Source organism: Scardinius erythrophthalmus, assembly GCF_964197995.2.
Source record: "Scardinius erythrophthalmus genome assembly, chromosome: 24".
In the NCBI taxonomy this organism is placed as follows: domain Eukaryota; kingdom Metazoa; phylum Chordata; class Actinopteri; order Cypriniformes; family Leuciscidae; genus Scardinius; species Scardinius erythrophthalmus.
This window is the reverse complement of record NC_138244.1, coordinates 10,275,750-10,299,688: the sequence shown is the minus strand read 5'-3', so window position 1 is coordinate 10,299,688 and position 23,939 is coordinate 10,275,750. Positions and strand designations below refer to the sequence as shown.

At 38.9% G+C, this 23,939-nt stretch overlaps 1 protein-coding gene across 8 annotated transcripts in view; it reads right to left on the bottom strand.

The window, feature by feature from the left end:
* The window catches only part of akap13 (A-kinase anchoring protein 13), a 94,123-nt gene that overhangs the window by 61,456 nt on the left and 8,728 nt on the right, over positions 1-23,939 (bottom strand). For all 8 annotated transcript variants that reach the window (XM_081356761.1, XM_081356762.1, XM_081356767.1 and 5 more), the window contains exons 2-4: positions 11,140-11,183; positions 7,022-7,175; positions 4,308-4,616 (exon numbers count right to left, since the gene is read on the bottom strand). In XM_081356761.1, the coding sequence (XP_081212887.1) occupies positions 4,308-4,616; positions 7,022-7,175; positions 11,140-11,172 (496 nt within the window). In that variant the 5' untranslated portion in view covers positions 11,173-11,183. The remainder of the gene's footprint in view (positions 1-4,307; positions 4,617-7,021; positions 7,176-11,139; positions 11,184-23,939) is intronic.

The window sequence follows — 23,939 nt, the reverse complement described above, 5'->3', positions numbered from 1 at the left end:
ACAGACTAATCGTTGTATGCATGCGCATGACATCACCGTTTTCACAAATTCACGTTTTTTGAAACCAGTTTTCAGGCCCCCAAAACGCCTGAGACTATGAAGCACTGTTTAAATATATACAATTCAAATTCCAGTCAAAATTTAATGACCATAGATAAATCATATGCACCCTCATGTCGTTCCAAACCTGTTTGCATTTATTTCTTCTGCGGAACCCCAAAGATGATATTTTGTAAAGTGTTTTTTGTACATACAATGAAAGTCAACGGAGTCCAATGTTGTTTTGGTTTGCCCTGACTTTCATTGTATAAAGAAAAACATCTTGAATCTCTTCTATTGTGTTCCACATAAGAAAGAACATGAACAATGCCAATGAATTGAGTGAACTATCCCTTTAAGGGAGAATCCAAGTCTCATTTTCCATAAATATCATCTAATATGTGCCATGCAACGTGTCCGAATACCAGCAAATTCCCAGTTGGTATCTTACACAGTGGAAACAGTCTTTATTAGCTTACTGGGTTTTTATGTTTTATATAACATGCTTAATTTCACTTAAGGAAGACTGCTGGCAGTACATGCCCACTGATGCACTGGGCAAGATGCCCATGGGTAGCTCTGGTTTCAGGGCCGGTCCAGGTGCCCAGCGCCAGCTGCAACAAATGAGCTTGGGGAGTCATTACACAGCTCGCCGTCTCCCTCAACAGACAGGTCAACTCCAGGAATTCGTTTTTTCTGAAACGTTCATTCGTTTAATACGGCATAAATGACCATCGAGAAAACAAGATCTAAAGAAAACGCTAAAACTAATGTCCACAGCAATATGCAGGAAATACAAAATGTTGCCAACACAAACTCCGCTATTGTCTTCTCCCTTTTTGCTCAGTGAGCTAAACTTTGCATGAATATGTGCGGGAGCTTTCAGATGTTTTATTGAATGAGTTATTTAAGACCAAGGCTGTTTATAAGAGATAAGCTTGTGCTTATTATGACATAACAGAGCCTGTTTAGCCTTTGTTGGCCCTTATCTCCAGCTGCCTACTGTCCAGGTCTCACCACGCCCACACTAACACCTCCTACATGGAACCAGACTGTGCCTAATTTAGAGGACAAGCTGGAGTCACATGAGAGCCGGGAATCTGCTGTCGCGTCAGCTGCCCTGATGAATGATTCCTCGCTGTGCAATTGTTTGTATCCACACATCGGCCGGATTCACACACTCATTCAAGCACACTTAATATACACAGGCTCATATTTCTGCCCAGTGGATCATCGCTAAGGAGAATACGTGGCCATGCACAAAAACTTCCACCATATCTGGACAGGGAACAGTGGCTTCCTAAGGCGTTTGGCAGTTTATGACTGCATCAGCTTTAACCATTCGTCTGATATCTTTTCAATCTTTTGTTTAGCTTTGTTCAGGTTGATTATCATAATCATACAGAATGTTTATTTTCATTTCCCCTTTTAGTTCCTGTATGGTTGACAGCCAGTGACACAAACAAACCGCTCAAAAGGTTCAGGTTGATAAGCTTTCACCAAGGCTGCATTTATTTAATCATAAAAACCATGGTTACATTTTATTTTAATGGTCTACTTTAGATATTCGACTAACTATAAGTAACTTTGCATGTCAAATAGCTCTCAGGCTGTTGTCTAGGCTGTTGTAGACTGTTAGGTTCGAGTTAGTAGAATAAGTTGACGTAGTTGCAAAGTTACTTATAGTCAGTTGAATGTTTGTAGGAGGAGCATCAAAATAAAGTGTTAGCTGATATTAAGCAGAAAGTCTAATACTCTAATGAAAGTAAGTTGACATGTAGTTGTTACTTATAGTCTGTAGGGGGAGCAGCATAAAAAAAAGAGCAATCATTTTGTGAAATATTATAAAAAAAAAAATTGAAACTATTAGAATACATTTTAAAACGTTATTAATTAATGTGTTTGCAAAAGCTACCATTACTTCAGTTTTCAATGTCACGTGATCAGAAATCATTCTATTATGCTGCTTTTACGCTCAAGAAAAATCTGGTACTTTTTCCAGATTTTTTTGATAAATAGATTTTTTAAATAATTTAATAAATTCTTTACTGTCACTTGATTATTTTAATGCATCCCTGCATCTGAATATAAGTATTAAATTCTGACGAAAGAAAAATACCACTGATCCCCAACTTTTGAACATTGTGTATATAATCAGAGACTGTGATGCGCAATATTTGCTTGTGTGTAGGTTAGTAACAGTTGGATTTTAAGTCAGTGGAACCATGGGCCAGTTCTTTGAGAGGTTTGCAGATCCACTGGCCGAATACCATTCACAAATTATGTGTACCAGAGAGCAGGAAGAACAGAGGAAGCTCATTTAACAAGAACTTTTCTGCCAAATCCACATGAAACACAAATCTAAGTCAGTGACAACCAGAGTTCCTGCCATTTATCAAATGCATCTTCTGTCAGCCCCGAAATGAGTCCACAGCCTGACTTAATAGGCTGTGTAAATGCTCCGTGCCAAAAAGAGCACTTTATTAGGGCGGGAATGTTTGCTTTTAGATTATCTGACTTAACGTTCCTGACTTGATATGAGTACAAGTGGGAGGAAAATAAGGCTAAAATGGACTAACATTCTAAACCAACACATAACTTAAAAAATAAAATAAATAAATAAATAAATAAATAAAACTGGTTCATGGCTGTACTGAAGGCCTTCCGTGAAGGCACAGTGCCTATGGTCTAAGCATCGTAACTTCACTATACAGAGATTAATTTTTGTTATGTAATAATGTAAATTATGTCAAAGAAAAAACACTATTCTAGCTGCCTCCTTGCTAAAAAAAAAAAAAAAAAAAAAGTATTTTCCAACCTCTCACTGGTTGCAAAAGCAGTTCAAGTCATAAGCAGTCATTTTCAAGAGACTTTTTTTTTATTTTTTTATATCTACCGGTAGCCTACATCATGTGTCGTGTATTGAGTTGGCTCGCATGATTTAGGTTTCGTGTTTCAGAAGGGAACATAGTGAGCATTGATGCTCCCTGATTTTCACAGTGCATTGTGGGACTTTTTAGGGAGCGAATGTTTCAGTGCACTGGAAGGATTTTGCAACTGAGACAGCCCTTAAAATGGCTGATTTACTGATCAGTGCCCTAATTACTGAACTAGGGAGCTGATTGAGACATAGTTTAAAGGGGGGGTGAAATGCTCATTTTCACTCAATCTCATGTTAATCTTGAGTACCTATAGAGTAGTATTGCATCCTTCATATCTCCAAAAAGTCTTTAGTTTTATTATATTTATAAAAGAAAGATAAGCTGTACCGAGTCTTTCCGGAAAAAAACGAGCGGCTGGAGGCGGGCCGTGTGGGCGAAGCTAAAGCTGTGCTAACGCGCCGAGCTAACAACAACACACAGAGACATTAGAAGCAGTTTTACTCACCGCCCGGTTCCAACCACGACCGCGAACCTTTATCATTGTGACTGTTCGATCCTTAAGCATTAGACGATCTGCAAATCCGTCGATCTGGGCTTTGTTTATAAAACAATCATCGTCGAAATGCAGGGAACAAACAGTCCGTTGATGCTCAGGAAAAACAAACTCCATCCACTGTTCCCTTAACGCCGGGTTCTTTGGGAATCTGTGCAGGGTTGTCGTGCCCTGGCAACCAAAAACCTACTTCTTTGGTGACATTGACTTCCCTAAAGCCGAGCAGAGCGCTTTGATGGGCGTACTGCTTTCGCTCTCTTGCTCTGGTCTACGCCCGCGCTAAGAAGTGCCCTTAGGACCCGTATAAGGAAATTCCGCCCCAGCTGACGTCACGAAGACCCATACTCGAAAAAAACTTTCCGAAACTTGTGACAAACCGGAAGGACAATTTTTGGCACAGAAATACTCCTTCAAACGTACAATTTAATTTGTGAAACTTTGTCCATGTTTAGCATGGGAATCCAACTCTTTAACAGTGTAAAAAACTCAGTATGCATGAAATAGCATTTCACCCCCCTTTAAGGCAGCATGCATCCTATGCAGAGAAGACAATCCCAGAATGCAATGTGACTAGCTTGGTGAGAAAATTAAACCAACACAGCGTAAGAGTTGAGAAAATTGTTGATTTTAAATAAACTTGTATTGCATTCAATGTCGAAAAGCAATGATAAGCTTTGCAACATGCTAATGCCCATCTCTATTGGAATCAATTGTGAGTCGAGTCTTCCATGCCATATATGTGCTGCTACCTACGCAGAGCATACCAAAACAATGACCAATAGTGGTTTCATGACAGTTAGGACGCTGCCTCCAGCTCTCTATGTTTTACTCACCAATTTCCAAGCCTGTGCAAGTGCCCGTGTCCAAGTCTGTGCCCAGTACGCTCCAGCCTACCGGTAGAGGCAGATGTCTAAGAGCAAGAGCCAGAGTATCATCCAACCTTTCACACTCCTTTAGGGGGATCTGACACTCGTCCAGAAGTAACGCTCCCTCAGTCTTTCCAACTGCGTTCACCAGGAACTGGGCCATGTCCAGGGCGAGGTCCTGCACAAACTGGAAGTGTTCCTCAGCCACAGGGTCCACTGAGCCCCCAGGTTTGGCCTGGCACAGCGTGACCCGCACGGTTTCGCTGCGATCATGAGCTATTATGAGAGAAAAAGACCAACATTAAATAGAAATATATTATACAGGTTAAACTTAATTTGAATAGTAAAACATGGCTGGAAATTATGGGAAGGAAGTGATGGGATGGATGAATGGATGGATGGAAGTGATGGGATGAATGAATAAATGGATGGAAGTGATGGGATGGATGGATGGTTGTGATGGATGGAGAATTAGGGAGCAATACAAGTCGGATTTGAACTTGTGTTGCTAGAACGAGCTCTATGACTCAATGACACTGCTAGGCCACAACTCAAACTGTGACGCACTTTTAAAATGTATGAAAATTTGAATTCCAGTTAAAATATTCTTGGTGCAGTTTACAGACTATAAAAAATATTTATACCACCCACTAACATCTCCATGACTTTGTCAACAATAAATCAATTATGACTAAACTAACTACTGACAAAATTCAAACAGCTATTTATCTTGTATCAGACAGGGAGGTCTCCTGTAAATCATCTTCAGACTGATTTAAAAAAAGAGATCTTGCTTAATATTTTGGCAGCCACATATCAACAGACGAAAAGGAGACTAAGTGCCTATGGTTGAGCGGAGATGGATATAATTACTGAGAAATGTTCCTGCATTAACACTGCTCATTTCCATTTCCAAGAGGGAAACAGTCAGAGGTGACATACTATAAAAGCAACATTCATAAACAATTAAAACTTCACTATGAAGGCTGCCAGGAGGCCTGTCTTGTTTCACGACAGTTATGAGATGTCACTGTAACAACACACATTGCAAGGGCAGTGTTTATGTGCGAGCGTCATTTCGGTCACTGCCAAAAAAACCCTGTTCACACTCACCAGCACCACATTTGTTTGACCAAAACATCTCAGTGGGACATCCATCTGGGTTCAAAGCATTTGAGCCATTTTTGCCGATAAAGATCTCTAAGCAGTCAAATGTTTGGAATCAAGAAAAAAATATGGACCTCCAGCAGAGAGAGAGGGTTGAAAGTGTATCCTGGCAGACCAACTCCAGTGCACCTGAGGCGGACGATAGTAGGGCCATTCTTCATGCACTCTTAATGCATTGCTGAAAAGCTTTCAAGTGCTCAGACGGAGTAGTGATTACAAAACTGGTGCCAAACGTCTGCGCTGGGTTCCATGACACCATATCTGCTGCGACCCTCTGTGGAACTACTTGTGAGCAGTGGTTGAAATGCATTCCCTTTTGACTTTCAATCCTGGCTATATTACATATGGAGGGCTATTGTGTTTTTATTTCTTTTAACAATGAGATAAGATCGCAATGCTACCAGTTCCCCGAAAAGTAAAAATGTCTCAATAACGTAATTGGTTACAAGATAATTCAGTCATCAGTTAATTACAATAAAGGATTGTGCCTATTAATGGATGGTTGTGGTGGGTGGTTGCTAGAAAGATGCTTACTGGTTCCTACATATGACCAGCAACCCTAATTTCTTATTTTTCCTAAATTCAAAATAAAAAGGACAAACAAAAATATACATACACTACACTACAAAGAGGGTGAAAAAGAGTTCTATGTCTGAATTATTCAGGCCATATTAATAAAACATTAGGCAAAAAGTACCCAGATGGCCTATTACTTCCAGCGAGATTCTAAAGTGCGCATACAGTGGGCATTTTACTATCCCATGAGGCCACTGGAGAAGATTTGTGAATGACAGTGAAGTGACGCAACTGACGCTGGTAGGTCACATGACAATGACAACATGATGAATGAGGTCTGTTTGGATTGCAATCATACTTACACATTTATACTATATAGATCGTACATTTTAACTGTTGCAAAGTAATTATTCATTCAAAAGAAGTGCCTACTATGAGAGTATGCGATTTTGGATGCAGCCAATATTTGGTAAACTATAAATATCTGGAGTTACATACTCAATCCAATAATTCCAGTTCTGTTTAGCAGTTCCCTCCATCAAATTGATGTCTATTTTCATACCAATAAAAAAAAAATAAGTGTGTATATGTTAATAGATCCTTTCTCATATTTTCTCCCACCTCTTTCGACATATTCCTACATTAAGCAAGAATGTATCAGCTCATTAATAGCTACTACTTGTGTATATACACACTACATGAATCTTTAGAAGCAGCACTGGGATATTTAGATCAGCTCAAGCATGTGCTCATTGCAGGTCGCCCTGTGGTAACTGGGACAATTTTGAGGGTGAATAATTGGACAAGGAAACAACGTGCCCAGCAAAGCCTGGACCAGGTCCGGCATGACTGGAATGTAAATTAGTCAATCTCAGCAGGTAATGGGCGTCTGATTCCGGGAAGAAGCTAACAATTATTAAGCATTGATAAAATATTGTACGTAGACACGGAGTGAATGTGGAATGTGTTTTGTGAGCGTTGGTGTTGTGAACACTAACCTGGGCACACGGCTTGCAGCGTGACATGGCTGATTTTTGAAGTGCTGGAGATGTGCCTCTTGGTGGTGCCGGCGAATAGCAGGTAAAACTCTACATCATCTTCATCCTCGACACACTCTTCCTCACAGAGCTGGACCGTCAACAGACACTCGCCCTGAATAAGAGAGAAAACAGATTATATACAGCATTTTAAGCAATATTCTTAAATATTGAAAGGGATTTAGCTCTATCAGTAACTAACAGACCGAAAAACAATCCAATTGTTTCAAAGACAAAAGTGCATTTTAAATTGACAATCAAAGACTAAAATGCAAGTTCTTCTCATGTTCTCTCAAAAGACTAAAGCAGTGCTGAGTTTTTAATCGCCTGTGGGTGCAGAAAATTACATAACACATTGCATCGACTCCTATTATCATCATTAGACGATCCTCAAACAACAGGGAAGAATCAACACCTGTCCATTAAGAGAGACGCGTTTCATTACAAAGTGAGCGGGGGCAGAGCGGCAGCCTATATACATATCAACAAATGCTGGGAGAAAAAAAACAGTCATCAGCCTTTCCCCACCCTCATAATTACAGCTTTACTGTTAAAAGTTCAGCATGTGTTGTGGGTGTGTGTGTGTAAGACACCTTTTTTTCTCTTTAGATATTTTAAATGTCACGCCTAATATATGTTATTGACAACCTTTCAAGTTCTTTCAATAGCTATATTTGCCCCACATAGATAGTAGGTCATGTTATTAAATCTCGTTTTTGGCTGGAAGGTGCATGAACCAAAACGAACAAACCAAACCACACAAAACAAAACCAAAACTTCTAATATAACTTAACTGCAGCCATTTATTTAATTTTAGCTATCGCCAGAATGTTCATTATTTATTTACAGATAATATAAATTATATAAATGTTATGTTGCAAAATAATTTTGAAAAAATAAAGAAACAGACAAAAGAGGGGGGAAAGGACCAAAACAAAAGTGTTCATTTGGGCTGGAATATCTGTCTAGATTTAGCTTTATTAGTAGTTCATAATACAGTCACCTGACACTTGATATCAGCAACAAATTGCCAGGCATGACAAGAAAGTCTACCCTCATCTCCCCTTATTTATTGGATGAGTGTGAATGAGAATATGAGAGTGAGAGCGAAAGGAGGAGCTACCATAAGATAAAAAAATAAACGAGAGAGAGGGAGAGAGAGAGATGATGAGTTTGACAGGTCTGTCAAAGCAGAATGACTGTTTACACAATCTTAAACCAAAGTAACAAGCTAGCATACCCACACTGCATTTACCTACTGTAGCTACTATGCTAGGCCACAAAGTTTTGTCTGACACACAGAACCTTTAGAGCGTGACGCAAGCAGCGGGACATCCTAGCGAGAGATGTTTTCATTGGCCAGGCTGCAAAAGCCACATGGTGCCCTTGCCAAATGCCAGTCAGCTGCTTTTTTTGGCCGACGATGATCACAGCCATGGAGTAAATCGGAGACACGGCTGAATCCTTTTTGTGAGATTAACTCCTATGCATTCCAAGTCTGCAAAATCGCAGCTGATATGTCTATAGTTAAAAAGTACACAAAGAATTTTAGTTTTGGATTTGTTTGTGGTAAGCAATTATTAATTAATATAATTAATATTGACTAACATTAACAAAATTCTAAAATTGTTAATACACACCTAATGTCCGATTACTGATGCTGTGGTAACTAGAGAAGCAGGTGAAGATGTAAAGCAAGGCTAGACATTAGGACCACAAATGATATCACAATAACTCTGGAATCAGTGCAACCAAACTTGCATCCCTATTGGTTGCATTCCAGGGTGTGGGAAGGGCTTTTTATGGCCAGGTCATATGACTGACTTGCATGAGAACCAGTTATGGTGACCCTTTGATCTGAGCGACACGTATAAGGTGTAGGAATCTGACCGCACTTTGTTTAGGACGCATTCATGGTGTTCTAGAAATATGTTACTGATGGAAGCTATCTACATATTAGAAACCAGAAACATTCTTTGGTTGTAAATATCTTTTATTTTTAATGCTTACATGTACAAGTCAGTAACAGGCCACTTTTAGACCATGGAGGCCCAATATGGATAGCAGGTGCTGGACCAGGAAAAGTGCCAAAGGCGAGAGCATAAACAAATGAAACAAAGACCACCCTGGTGACTGTGTCAACTGTGTCCATAAGACATGGCGATTCAGATTTGATGACACCGGTCTTTGTGTGATCCTTTATCTTTGTGTTTACTTGATCTCTTAAATAGTACACAAACACAGAATTTTGGTTTTAGAGATTCATGGTTGTTGTTTTTTAAATCCTTCAAATCATCAATGCTGCATGCAGCCCTGGAGGTATTTTAAGACTGAAGCGTGTTAATCCTTGGTAGATTTCCTAAGCAAAACATCAAATTTTCCTCAGAATCTTTTGGCTGAGCTGAATATCGGATCAGTCTTTTCAGGAAGCATTTCTGGCACCTGAAGCGGGCTCATGGGGGTTCTCAAAATACTTTTGATACTTTGGTTGTTCGTTGGTCTATTTCAGGATCTCGCAAGTCAATGTGCCAAAATGTGCTGGCCTTTTCGCCCTGTGCTTAAAACAACACTTGGTAAGCTGCTTCGTCTGAGAGAACTGTGGGAGTGAGAGACCACCGTGTATCTTTTAGCTACTTGCATTTAGCTCAAATTTAGCAGAACAAGTTTAGACCAAGACTTAGTGCAAAAGCAAACTTCAAAGTGCAGCTTACGTTTCATGACATGTCTTTGCTTCTTTGGAAACCCCAAACCACCATTGCTCTGTTTATAATTAAGGAGAGCAAATTAGCCTGGGTCATATGTTGAACAGAGAACGCTCCTTCACATTAGCTTCTACAACAGCCATGAAACTAGCGGTCCCCTACATCTACTAACTTATAATCAAAAAGCTCTGACCTTCTTCAAGACACTGTTATCAAAAACTTAGATAGTTTCTAAAGAAAATTGCTATAAAATAAGGCTAGCTTTTGTTTGTTCGGTTATGCTACTGTAGGTAATGTTCGGTTATTTGTCAGCTAGGTCATGTAGCTAAAACTTAGAAGCTTGTCAATAAAAATTATTTTCCATATTTTCCATATTTTCCAGCTTAAAATCTACATTAAAATAAGAAACAGAGGACGTCTGTAACTTCAGTGAGTTAATCAAGTCGTCCTGAGAAGAAACAGTACAATGCTTCATCAAGCCAGCCACCTGCAACTGCTAAACATGGAAAAACCACATGTGCAGCTTTAACCACACACATACTAATACATAAACAGCAAATGCACGAGCCACAGCTGTGTGCTTCAGATACAGCAGTATCTGTGACGCGGTTTATAGTTCATGACAAAGGATGTATAAGAGTAACTGTACTGTTACATTAAAAAAATGACAATATAAAAAAAGTTCTAAAGAAAAAATGTAAAGTATTTTTTTACATTCAAACCTTTGACTTAAAGGAAAACGCTAAATATTTTCATCGCCTATGGGGAAAAGCTTATCTAAATATTGCAAAATAAACTGTCATTGAGTTTGTCTGTTATAGCTGGAGAACTTTCATTTGGCAGGTGTGCCAATTTTAGACCCTGTGTGCCTGTTTAATTATATAACCAATCAAAGTCACATCCATGGCAGGATGTTGATATTACCATGAACGCACAACAACTAGAGCAATCTACAAGGCCTAATTTGTTCGAGTAGTGCAGTTTGTTGTGGTGAACTGATCCGGTCCTCACCATTGACCTGAAAGCATTGTGGTGTCTTCAGTCAGACATCCTGCTGACATGTGGGTTTCTTTATGGCTTAAGCAAATCTAATTAAAAAAGGTCAGCACAAAAAAAAAAAAAAAACAATTACCCAGCACCCTTTCCCCTGATCAAGACCAAAATACGCTGATTCAGCCCAACGGGAAGAATGTGACCAGGCCTTGGAGCAACAAGTTCACATTAGAAGTTTCAATCAACTAGGGACTAGGACAGGATGGTAATTTTGTCACAAAACAACTAAAAAAGATGTATATAAAGTAGATGTAACCTCTCAAAGAGGGTTTTAGCATGAAAAGTGCGGTACTGAATGAAACAAACAAATATTGCAATACTTACATATAATGGGGCTTGCTGTGGATTCAGTTTCATGGCACTGGCCACTGTGGAAAGAGAAAAAGTGAGAGTTAGCAACAAGGCATTTCTGAAAGTGCGGGATGTTCAATTACCATCCGCAATGATCTTTGTATTTCACTGATCATGTGCACGAACAAACTTCCCTCTTAGCATCAGGCTGCATGACCCAGATCACCTGGGGCTTTTAACAGAAAAAAACAGTGACCGTAATAACTATTAGGAGCACATTAGCTAGCCTACATTCATAATGGCCACCCCCTTCCGGGTCCTTCCATAAAAAACCTTCAGTAAAAATTTAACTGCAGCTAATGAATAACAGGAAATCCATTATTTGCATCTGTTTTCAGGACTCAACAATTGGAATAGCCTGAGGCGTGGCAACGTTCACGGATCACATACATGCGTCTATAAGGCCTAGCAAACAAAAACAATAAAATCTTTGTGGTATATTGTACATTGTTGTGGAATTTTGAGGATTTAAAAATGTCGCAAAGGTTTCGTTATCTTGGTGACTAACATAGATGATTTATTGCAAATACAAGAATGGCTAGAGATTAAAAGTATCAAAAAGAATGGGTTGAAAATGATGAATCAGAAATGCTTTGTACTGCACAGGATGTCATTGTTTTCATGTCATTGGATTCAGAGAGAGGAATTTCTTGTTCCCTATGCATGTCACGGTTAGGGAATTTTCCCATCCGTTCTTATCGATTACACCGGGAAGAAAAGAGGCTCAGATGCCAGCATATATGCCACTCAGTGGAATCTTGCGGCTGGCCGCGAAGCACGTTGCCCACCTGCAAGCTGCAAGAGGGTGTTACGCTTCACCCAGGCATGAGAGGCAAAACCTCAGCCCTTAACCCACAACACACTGCAAACCCAACCACCATCACACAGAGCTTCAGACAACACCCAAATCTCAGCTGATTCAAGAAAGAAAACAAAACACATTAGCCAACACAATAAGACAAATCGTCTCTTTTTAATGTGACGGCTAGAAGCAGCCCCTAAAACACAAGGCTGGGAAACAAATGACATTGGAGTGTTAACACCGCCCCCACCTTCTGCTCAATAAGAATGATAAACCGCCCCCAGCTATTGTTCTGTTATCTGCCCCGGGTGAGGTATTACCCTTTTAGAGGTCCTTGTGGTTATCTGAGGCCCTACTCATAACCTGGACACACAGGAACAACACCCTCCCATACACGGACATTTACAAGCACACACTACCCAACATGCCTGTGACAAAAGTTCTAAAACCAAGTGAACGGTCTTGCTGCCGACAAAGGTAGCTGCTAACATTAGCATGTTGCTAAAGTAACATTTACATCACATTTTACATTTGGCAGACGCTTTTATCCAAAGCGACTTACATTGCATTTTAAGGTACACATTTCAATTCTTATAAGTTCTTGCGAACCCATGACCTTGGCGTTGCAAGCGCCAATGCTCTACTGTTTGAGCTACAGGACAACAGTGACAGGACTACAGTAACAACACTGAGATACTGTGACCATAATTCTCATCACACACACAAAGTAAAATAGTCCATTTTACACAACACATGTAATAAGTATATTTATCGCAATACATTCTGGGACTATGTTTTCTGTGAAGGATACATGTGATTATGTCTACAAGTGAACTAAAAAGAAAATGTCCTAGCACAATTAAAGTTTCCTACCTTATGGAATGGTCTTCATGTCGGGAATATGGTTATGATGCATTAAAATGCTTTCTCTGTAGGCTCACAATGTTTAGAACAGTGCAATGACTTTCACTTCTCCTTAAAAAGCAGAAACCTGGCTCAAACCCACTAACAAAATAAAAGTACTTTTTTGAGCTGCTTTAAAGATTACAACATAACAGTGGCATCGATATGAATCTTTCAAGAAATCTCAGAACGGTTTATCAATAATCTGTTCATTCAGTGCTGTGAAATACAGAAAATAGTTCCATAGAACAAAAATGTAGTGGTTCAAAATTTCTTCTATAGTTTAAATTACTTAGCTTTAGCTCATTATAGCTTAGCATAGTGCTAGGTGGTATGACCAAAAATCTGTATCACATTTTTCAAGATTCTGGCAGCTTCAAAGTACAGTATATCACAGTATATTTTTTTCTTTTCATGACTGGTCCTTTATATAGATTTATAGTGGCTTACATTACTGTCAGGAGTACATAGAATATAACAACTTACTTTCAAAAATCCAATGAAAATCTAATAAATCCCTTTTATTTATTTTTTTGGCAAGTTTACTGTTTAGATTAAACATGTACGGAAACTTGTGTAGTATTCTTTATGTTCTTCTTTGTATTATTATTATTATTATTGTTTTAAGAAGCACATTCTACTGTGCATTAGTATTATTTTTGTTTATAATTATTTCAAGTTAGACAAAACTTTTATTATGGTGTGTTGTAATGAAGATCTTTGAGTTTTAATAACACGGAAATTATTATTTTTTTATTGTAATATATTTCTGTTATATTTCTTGAAGTTAAACAGAACTTTTATTTTGACAGGTTGTCTTGAAGACCTTTGAGTTTCTGGGTGTATATGATTTGACAATATTTTATTAAATGACATGGTGAAATGCTCATGAAGTTAACTCTCAGAGCAGCTCTGTAGATGAAGTTCAAGTATTCGTGTCCTCATATAGTGCGACGGCAGACACTGAAAACACCACGAGTGTCAGCGTGTGTGTGTGTAGTAGACGAAAATGCGGCACTGTTTTACAGACACGCAAACGTTTGATTCATTGTACAGCACTACTTTATCAGCACTAGATCTATTCATCTAAAAAAGGCCAAATACCACGACATCATTCCACTTTATACAGTAGCCAAGGTTCCATTTGTTATTCAGTGATTCCATCCGTTTACTGCATCATGGAAATCAAAGGTCTCATGTTAAAGAGAATTGGTTGTGTGGGTTTATTATTGTGTTATAAAGTGATTCAGATTGTTTTATTTAGTGCCATGTCAGCATTCAAGGCTATTTTCATGGCAAAAATGAAATTACAAAAATACAAATATCATATAAATACAATAAAAACCAAACAAACAAAAACAGAGAGTCATATTATATTATACAAGATTTTTTTTTATTAAGATATGATAAAATATCCAAAACCTTTTCAGGCATAATCTTACTAAATAAGTCCTCAAGTGAGGTAACTTCATAAATAAGCATTCTACTTGTATTAAGTCCAGGACAATCTAATAAAATGTGTTTAACAGATAGGGGAATCATACAAAACATGCATAAAGTTGGGTCTTCACGTTTAAGCAAAAAAGCATGGGTCAAACTTGTATGACCCATACTGTTATAAAGTGATAACCATTAGCAAAAAGGGTATGCAGTTAATAGACGTCCCCTCTCAATCCACTTTACATAGTACTCTTCGTGGCCGTTGAATAAAAGCAGCAATTGTTTCAGCTACGCACCGGTATGGGTGGGTAAAAAAAAATATTTTAAAAATCCATACTGGATAAACCGGTATACTGCCCAGCACTTTCTTAGCAACATACTTCAGAATTGATTGAAATCCCACCCAATATTTGTGTGTTCTGTTTTTGTGCTTGGAGAATAGCCATTATCTTAGCAATACAATACCACCTCTGGTATCAACTGGGTATTAGGAAAGTGTCTTCTGTGTTTATGGGAAGAGCACGTAAGTGCTACACACAAGTGAACGTTAACAGTATGCAGCCAGTAGACAGTTAGGCAGCTTACTAGGTTTGGGAACAGAGCTTAGGTGTTATAAACTGGACAACTGACTAATCTCTCTTATTCTGCTAATACCTGCAGGCTTCTTTACTTGAACCCCTCTAGCTCCTGTGCAGGCAAAATTCCCAGAATGCTTCTCCCCTCCCTAGTCTGCAGGAAGAGATCAGACATCCCACCTGCTGTTGTTTCCACTCATGCTGATTCACCAAGTGCCCCTGCCCCAAATCTAACTCCAACTATTTAGCCAGTTGATCCACTTCCAAATCTCAACTAATCAGCTAAATCTGCGGTAGAGAGAGAGGGGTGAGGGCCCATCCTAAGCCAGACGGTAGCCACTGTGGATGCAGACAAACTGGCTAGGGTCAACCAGACACATCAGAGAACATGGCAGTCATGGAGGGGGCATGCTGTTGCAAAGATTTACGTGGTCGTGCATGAATAAAACCCGAAACTAACTTTGATATGAGGCCTCCTGGATGGACCTACTGAGCCAGAACACTGCAGAGTCAGCAAGCCAGTGGTTACCCTCAACAGATTAATGTCTAGAGGCTAGAGTGAGGGCCGTAGTTTGTGTGCTTTGGCCTGCATTCTGGCACCACTGAAATTCAAGCATCACATTTGGACTTTTTGAGAACCCCCACAAAAGCCCCACAATCCTACACATGTGAGACAGGCAGCAACAGACAGGAAGTAGGCTAAAACAAGGACAACATATTGACAGCAAGTCAGGGGTAGGCGGCAGGGTGGGGACAGGGCTGGACATTATGAGAGGGGTCACAGCCTCTTTCTTTAGGCGAGTTCCCTTGTTCTTTTAGCTGAATAAAAGGGCTACTGTTGAAGCTCAACAGGATAGGGTACAGTGATAATCAGCTGGTTCTAATTATAACCACTGATTTCATCCTGTCGAGCTAGGCCCACACACTACATCTAGCACAATTGCACACAAGGCTAAATACTACACTTACAAAATAAATACGTAAACAGATCATCTCAGATGTTCTCTTACCATACACCACAACTATCTTTCAACAATATATACAAAGTAGGGACAAATTAACAAGTAGACACCAACACATATTTATTTGGAACCACATAGAACACATTATTAAAGCACAATTTTAGCCCAATCAGTTCTGAGGAAAATCTGCACCTTAATCCAAGAGAAAATGCCACCTACTATTAATCACCACAGTAGATAGAAGACAGGAAGCCATGAAGACAGAGAGGAAGCCTGGGATCCAGACATGACACCAGCTCAATGCATCCAGAATGGAGAGGAAATATTGAGCTTGTGGTCCTGAGACTTCTTAAGACCACATAAACATGGCCTTGGTATGGGCCTGATTCTTGGTATAGGATCTTGACAAGACTGCAATCAAATGACTGCAGTATTTCCCACTGTGCAAAGTTCCACAACATCCCAAATAAATGCTGCAAAAATCAAGTATTTCTTTCTCTACTGAAATTCATTAAAATGACAGTCTGGTTCTTTGACTTGTAGCTCTGGGTTTAGATATTGAGGTTTAGACTGTCAAATTACAATTAAAGACCCAGGAGAAAGCTTTTAGGTTAAGATAACCCTAACAAATATTACTAAGGGGTCTTAACGTAAAAGGTTTACACAGGGTCTTAAGATGTCTAGTCTTGGTCTTGTGGGGTCTGGTACTGCTCTCGGTCTGGGTCTTGGAGGTTCTGGTCTTGATCCCCACTCTGGTCCAGAGCATGAGACAACCGTTAGACCAATCCAGAACCAGTGATCTTTAGGGGATATTCTGCTTGTCTTGAGATGTATACATCTGAAGAAGGACCTTGCAAGTCTCTTAGACCCAAGACCTCGCCTACACACAATAACTCCTAAACTATGTGGTACCAGCTTATATATCTCACAATGCAAAAAACAAACATCTCTAGTTACGCCAGCTATATTAAGTAAACATTATAATTACAAATTGTATTTTTGGATTAGAGTGATCCAAAAGGAGAAGAGGAACTGCAATGTGCACAGTTAAAGCATGCTCAACTACAGTTGAGTAGAAATTTTGGTGCACAAATGATGTACATTTGAGTGAGAATGTTGAGGGTGAAGGGTCGTTCTAGTCTGGAATCATGGTCGGCATTCGTTTTGTGAGCAGTGGTGAAAATGTGGTTTTGTCGTTTAAGAATGACATGGAGGAAACATCCCAAACAAAAGGTCATCGAGTTCAAACCAAGAAAGGGGCAATGTTCTGAGTCACTGCTTTGACTGCAACAGAGCAGAGCCATGGTGGGCGATGAGAACAGGTCGATGTGATTGTAAAAAAGGGCCTGATCAAACAAACCAAGAGCAACAATAACATGTTGAATTTGACAACACCACATGCATTCATTCCGAAAAGACAACTAGTGTAAAGCATATGAAAAAATATGGTGCCAAGACAGCATGTCTTAAACTTTTAACAAATGTAGGCCTACTCTTGGCACACCAACAAGACATTAAAAAAAAAAAACTGTACAGCTAAAATACTGCTACACATAGTTTAATACTCAGTTTAACACTCTCTTACACTCAACATTTCCTATCAACAAACAGAAACTTGCATATCAACTCTTCAACTCTGGTTTATCCTTGTATGCTCTAAGGGGCATGAGAAACTTCCTCTGTCAAGCCCCAGCTGGAGCCAAGTTGGCCTCACCCGGCAGCCAGGAGCAGACACCTGTTTGTTTAGTCTGAATCAACACTGCCCGGCCTCTCAGAATCCTGTGTCCCCTTCACCTCCAAGCTATGGGCTTTCAAACGTCCAAATAAAACACCATATTCAGCAGCAGAATTCAATCAATATTACTGAAAATAACAGGTTTACACATTTGGTATGTAATGTCAAGCAGTGTTTTTCATCCCTTCGCTATAATTCCTGAATTCTTAATTAAATATTATCAAGACTGACAGAGGAAATCAATCCTGCTTGAACACATTCACTTCCTGAACGATTCAGTCAAACAAAACTACAAGGAAATGGCATACAGACAGATACAACAAAAGTTTATTCCTGGTCTACCTGTGCATTGATTAGCACAGATGGTGTCTGGAAGCAAGTGAGAGGTTTCAATAGGATTATGGGATAAGGCGATTTAGCCAACTTTTTATTTATCACCTCTGGTTATTAATGTCAACGCCTAAAGTGTGAAACGTAGGACAAATATTGGGTTATTTCTGTTACCTTCAATGTTTTCCCATAGGAACTGCTGGAGTCACTGCAGCTTAATGTATATGTTCAGAACAGCATCCTACAATACCATTTCTGCAGTACTATAGAGCAGGGATGTCCTTTCCTGCTCGTGGAGGACCACCTCCCTGCCCGGAAGTTTCTAGTAATCCTGAAGGCCTTGATTAGCTGGTTATGGTGTGTTTAATTAATGTTGGAGCTAAACTTCGCTAGAAGGCCCTTCAGGAGCAGGACTGGACACCCCTGCTATATGGCAAGTATGCTGCACAGTCCTGGTTTTGGCTAATTTTCATGAAAAAAAAAAAAACAACGAACTACATTCTTCCAAATTATGAAGCATATAACAGTGCACACACAGAAGAGTACACCATTTCTCAATGCAATGCGGTTTTATTTCTGCCTTTTATTTCTGGTGTGATAATTTTTTTTATCTGATCTACAAAAGTTATAAAAACTTAACATAAATCCATTTTATTTGATGGCATACAATTTCACATGGCATTTAAAAAAAAGGAGTGGCCTGCATTCAATATATAATAGTCTGTATAAAGTAAGCTAAGTGCTTCATTCCGAACATATCCAAGGGTTTTCATTTGAATGGCTACAACAGGCACAGAGAAGTAGCAGTTCAAATGTGCATGCCAGAGTCATGCCAGAGGAATGCATGAACAATCCACACTACAGGCCCTTGCGTTAATTTGCGGGAGCCAGCCGAAATGGCAGGGACGTCAGTCTCAAGGCTGTGGTAGTTGCCAGAGATGTACTGGATGCGTGTTGAGGGGTTGAGAGGGCCCTCTTTCCCCCGTGACATGAACAGGATGTAGCATGTGTTGCTCTCCATGTGGAACGTCCCCTTGGGAAATTTGGATGGGCTTTGTAGTGCAAACAAGTCAAGCTTTTCTCCATTCGGAGAGAAAGGTACAACCCACAGAATATGACATAAAAGAAGAAATAACTATCTGACTTATGTAACCTTTTCCAATAAGATCTTCACTCCAGAGGCATCAAGAAAAAAGCAAAGAGACTATTTATTTTATAATAAAGTCTCATGGCACTAATGCGTTGCCATAGGGAAGCCTTGTATCTACCATTACAAATACTTGTGGCGGTGAGGCTAAAGTAACTCTAACCCCTATTTAAGAGGATATTTAGACTTTGCAGAGCACACACCGCAACACAGAGGACAGATAGGCAGACATTGTGCCAAGAAAGCGAGTGCTGCAGGGTTTGATGATGCTGTTTACCAAGCTTATGGTGGTCGGTATTATCAAACAAGCACAAAAATAAGGATTTAAAGGAACAGCATGTAAGTTTTGCAGCTAGAGGTTGCTTATTCAAAAGGATAACAAAGCAGTAGCTTGATGCCATGTATGAGAGTGGGATTATGGGAGTTGTCGTCTTCACTTCCACAGCAATCCAACAGAACTAGAGCAGAAATGGATGAGCTAATGTATTAAAAGTTTTATTATTATATAATGTGGTATGAAGCAGGGCGGGGCCGAGAGCCGCGGGAGCGGAATGAGGTCGGTGGAGTGAATGCTAATGAGTGACAACAGTGCGACACACTGGTCTTCAATCCCACGGACGAGCTCTGGAGATTTTATTATGCCGCAGTTGGCCGTTACCGCTCCTTTTGTTTTGTTGTTTATATTTATTTTACGGTTAAAGTTGTTTAACGTTTGTTGGTTCCCGCCTCCAGCTTCCCTTGAACTTGAACTTTGTTACAGTTACATTTTATCACTTAAATTCACATTATTTTATTTCATTCTACTTGAATCAAATACTCGGTCAAAACGATCACACTTAAAATCTTGTTGAAAGTTAATTTATAACATTACTTACACACTGCAGTAAGTTAGATTGTTATTAGAATATCATATTAATAAAAGCTGGATGACTTTTGAAATTAATAAAATTAATCTTAAAATATCTTGTATGGTGGAAAAAAATATATATTATTGTTACTACAAATGAAGCTCTTTCTGATTATACTATGTTAGCCACTTGACAAAATAGTGTTGTCTCTGAAGCATGGTACAAACATTTCATTCGCAGTAACGTCATTGACAGGCGAAGCAATAAAATGGACCATTACACTGGTTAAAATAGAGGATTTCTCTCAAATTAAACATTGTTGGAAACATTTGGGATACTGTACACAAGTCAACAAAATATATAACATTGTTCTAGTGGTTTTTGGACATTTTAATCCAAAAATCTTACATAGTGTCTTTAAATAGATGGATTTACAGTACTAGAAACCGGACAACAAAATCTATTAATATAGAGACACCCTGTTCAGAGCTCTACACTTACATTTTTGTGTTATAATATAATTATAATGTTCGATGGGCAAAATAAAAAATTAAACTAAAACATATTTAAATTAAATTGGGTGTCACTAGCCCTAACGCACTATGATTTTTTGGATTTCTTAAAAAAAAAAAAAAAAAAAAAACTTTTTGTAATGAACCTTTAAACAAAAATTATGCAATATTATATAACAGTTTTATAATTCAAATTATAAAAGTTGCACATTCCAGAATCACAGTAGACAGTTTTCGTACAGCCAAAGTCTCCATGCCAACGAACAAACAAAACCAGCTCAGGCATATCAGTGAGAGTGAGACAGGCCGCAAGCTAACACCACACTTCTGTGTAACCAGAGAACGAGACGTTCCCAAGAATTAGTGAAACACTGGCCAATCCAAAGGGAAAATATTATGGCTTCCAGCAAAGATTTCTAACAAACACAACAGCTGACACCGAGAGATAAGAGCAGAATGAATACAAAATGGGAGCATTTGAAAATGACAACACATTTAAGATTCTGTCAGAGGTTATGCACAGCCTCTCAGGTTTAGTTCAAACAAAAGATCATCGGCTTTGGCTTGTGTGCATGTGTGTGTGGACAGAATCAAGGGGGAGAAGAATTTCATGGAGTTTGAAGTTTAACCGGTAGATTGTTTTACGGCCCCCCTGCACGGGTCAGTGCAAGAGCGACTGGCCTCCCACTAAACACAAAGCCACTCCAAAGAGACGAGATGGAGATCAGGCAGTCAAAATGGTGAACAGACAACTGGAGGACTGGGGTCATGCCGAGATGGTGAAACTTTTTCTGTGAAACTTTTGCAAAGGGCTGCTGCAGGACTCCAATTTTAGGTAGTTTACAACACGTTATGGTGTGATTGCAATATGCAATGCAAGAATGCTGCGAAAAAGGAATAAATATTGTTAACTTTATTATGGAGTTAACCAAAAAATGACACCATTTGGTGGGTCTTTAAAGAATAGCAGCAAACAATGCTATTACATCACTGCACATTCAACAAAAAACAACAGTGTTAACAGCTTAAGCAACTAACTTAAGCCATTTATCCATAAGTGTTAAATACATAGAACTTTAATCTTAATTTTTAGATATGAATACACTTGTGACTATTTAGAATGCAAAACAATGCGTAAATAATAATACAAATATTCATGAATCATATAAAAACAAACAGTTCTGGATCTCAATTATTACTATAAATTGTGAAAAAGCAAGAAATCTAGACACAACAAAGGACTGCTGAAGACTGTCTAAATCTGGCTAAAAAGAACAACAACAAAAAACTGGCTGAAATGTCAGAACTCAGCCAGATTTTTGTGGCACAAATATTAAAACTTAAAAAAAACTGGAAGCAAAAAATAAGTATACCCTGTAAACTCTTGACATCCAAATAAAAAATATAAAGTATCAATCAGTTATTCAAAGAAGCAGCAGAAAACCGTCCGAGCTGTTAGTATAACCCAAATGACGGTCCCTCCTGCAGCTTGAAGAAGTCGAACTTTTCCATTCCCTGTAGAGGTTAGACTGGGTGACTGTTTAACCATCATCCATCTTTGAACAGTGAAAGCCAAAGCTCAAAGTAAGGGCATGCTTCCACCTCTCCAAGGGCAGCTCTCATTAGCTTGATATATAGTGGGCCTGAAAATCTCTTTCTGTCTGAACACATTCAACCATCTAAGCTAGCAACCGACTTTTCAACATCCTCGATTCCAGCACGAGATTTACTTAGCAGCCACCGACTGTGACAAAGAGGAAAACTTTAAAAGGAATACCTTTACCATGGATTCAAGTAACTAATGATACAAATGCCATCACTTCTATACTTAACTCTATAACTTTCATTAAAATTATCAACTGAGATAGATAATGAGGAAGTAAACAACTAAAAAAAAATCAGATGTACCATGGTGAGTTGAAACTGAAAGGTGGAGCCTTTGTGTAATGGAGAAAGGGCCTTTGTGTAGCAACTATCAGCCAATTAAAAGCCAACAATGGTTTTTATCAAATCCACGAGGTGAGCGTTTAGAGATAGGGCTTAGTACGCCATTCATTGTTAGTAAACAGGCCTTCTCTGAGCGCACAATAACGCCAAACCAGCACCACCCAAAACTCGCAAGGTCAATGAACTTCAATAATACGCAAGCCTCAACATGCAAAAACAGAACACACTGCACTTACAGTCTTAATTTAACAACCATTTCTCATAATGAACTTCAGATTGTACCATAATTTAATTGACTAAAATGCAGGCAGACAAAAACACTCAGTTGCGTGAGTTTAAAAAGTTCCGCAACTCTTGATGGCACGTGCCCAGTGGAGGAGTTGGGTCAATGTTGCATGTTTGTACACAATCTGGCAACTTTTAAGGACAGAGCTGCAAACAATTATATCGAATTATACCACAGCATTCTTGTCTGGTGTTCGTGGCTTTTAAAGAGAGCATTCCACTGCTTCCTGCTAGTTTCTCACTGGTGTCTACATTAAGACGAGAAGGTTCCCTAGATATACGGGTATGCTGTCAAGATCCCGAGGGAAAGCAAATGTGACATCTGCCGAAATAGCAAGATGAGATCTTAAAGGAATATCTTGAACTTTTCAATTACATTCAGCGTTGACTAAAGCTTTTAAGCTTCAAAAAAGGATGTAAAAGTATCATAAAAGCGGCCTATTTGAGTTGTAAGCTATATTTCAAGTCTTCTTAACTGCGAAAAATACCAAAGATTCAGTCATTATTCAGTTCAAATCTTCCCCTCCACTAAGACGTTAAACGCTGCAACCAGACTGAGACAGTGAACATGAGAAAATAATCCGTCCAATTAAAGAACCGATTGATTGAACATTTTCCAAGTAAAAAAAAAAAAAAATGAATTCACAAATCATATAGGAATATAAAAAAAGTAATATTTAAATATAGCACACTAGCCATATTAATCATTTTTATGATGATTTGATAGTGGTTTTGAATGCTGTTACGCCATTGCATTACACTGACCAGCTTTGTCTTTTTTTTTTTACAATACCTTAAATGTTACAAGAAAAACTGACATATTAAAAATATAAGGAATATAAAAACAGGGGAAACTATCCTGACTGTGTGCTGGTGGAAATTTCGAGCTTAATGGTATGCTGGAAGATTATTTATTAGCAGCAGACACTGATTCTTCATCTTGCTGTAACCAGACAGACTCGGTTCAAGGCCACAGAGAGCTTCATTTGACAAACCTCTGACAGGATGATTTCATGAGGGGGATGTGACCCACAGAAGATTCCGGACAGGCTGTTAAAACCCAAAACTACGCCGTTCCTTCCGCTTCCGTGCCATACCCAAAGGAAGACAAAGCGCAGAGGTCTGCTTTACCAATCTAACCCGACTAAAGCATTGATTCAATGATCTATTCATTGGTTTCCCACACTGCTTATAATGCAGCACTGCTGACCTAAAAACACTCAAATAGATTCACACATCCAGGGTTCTGCAAAACCAACTCATTCTTTAAGTGACTCAAGTTAAAGC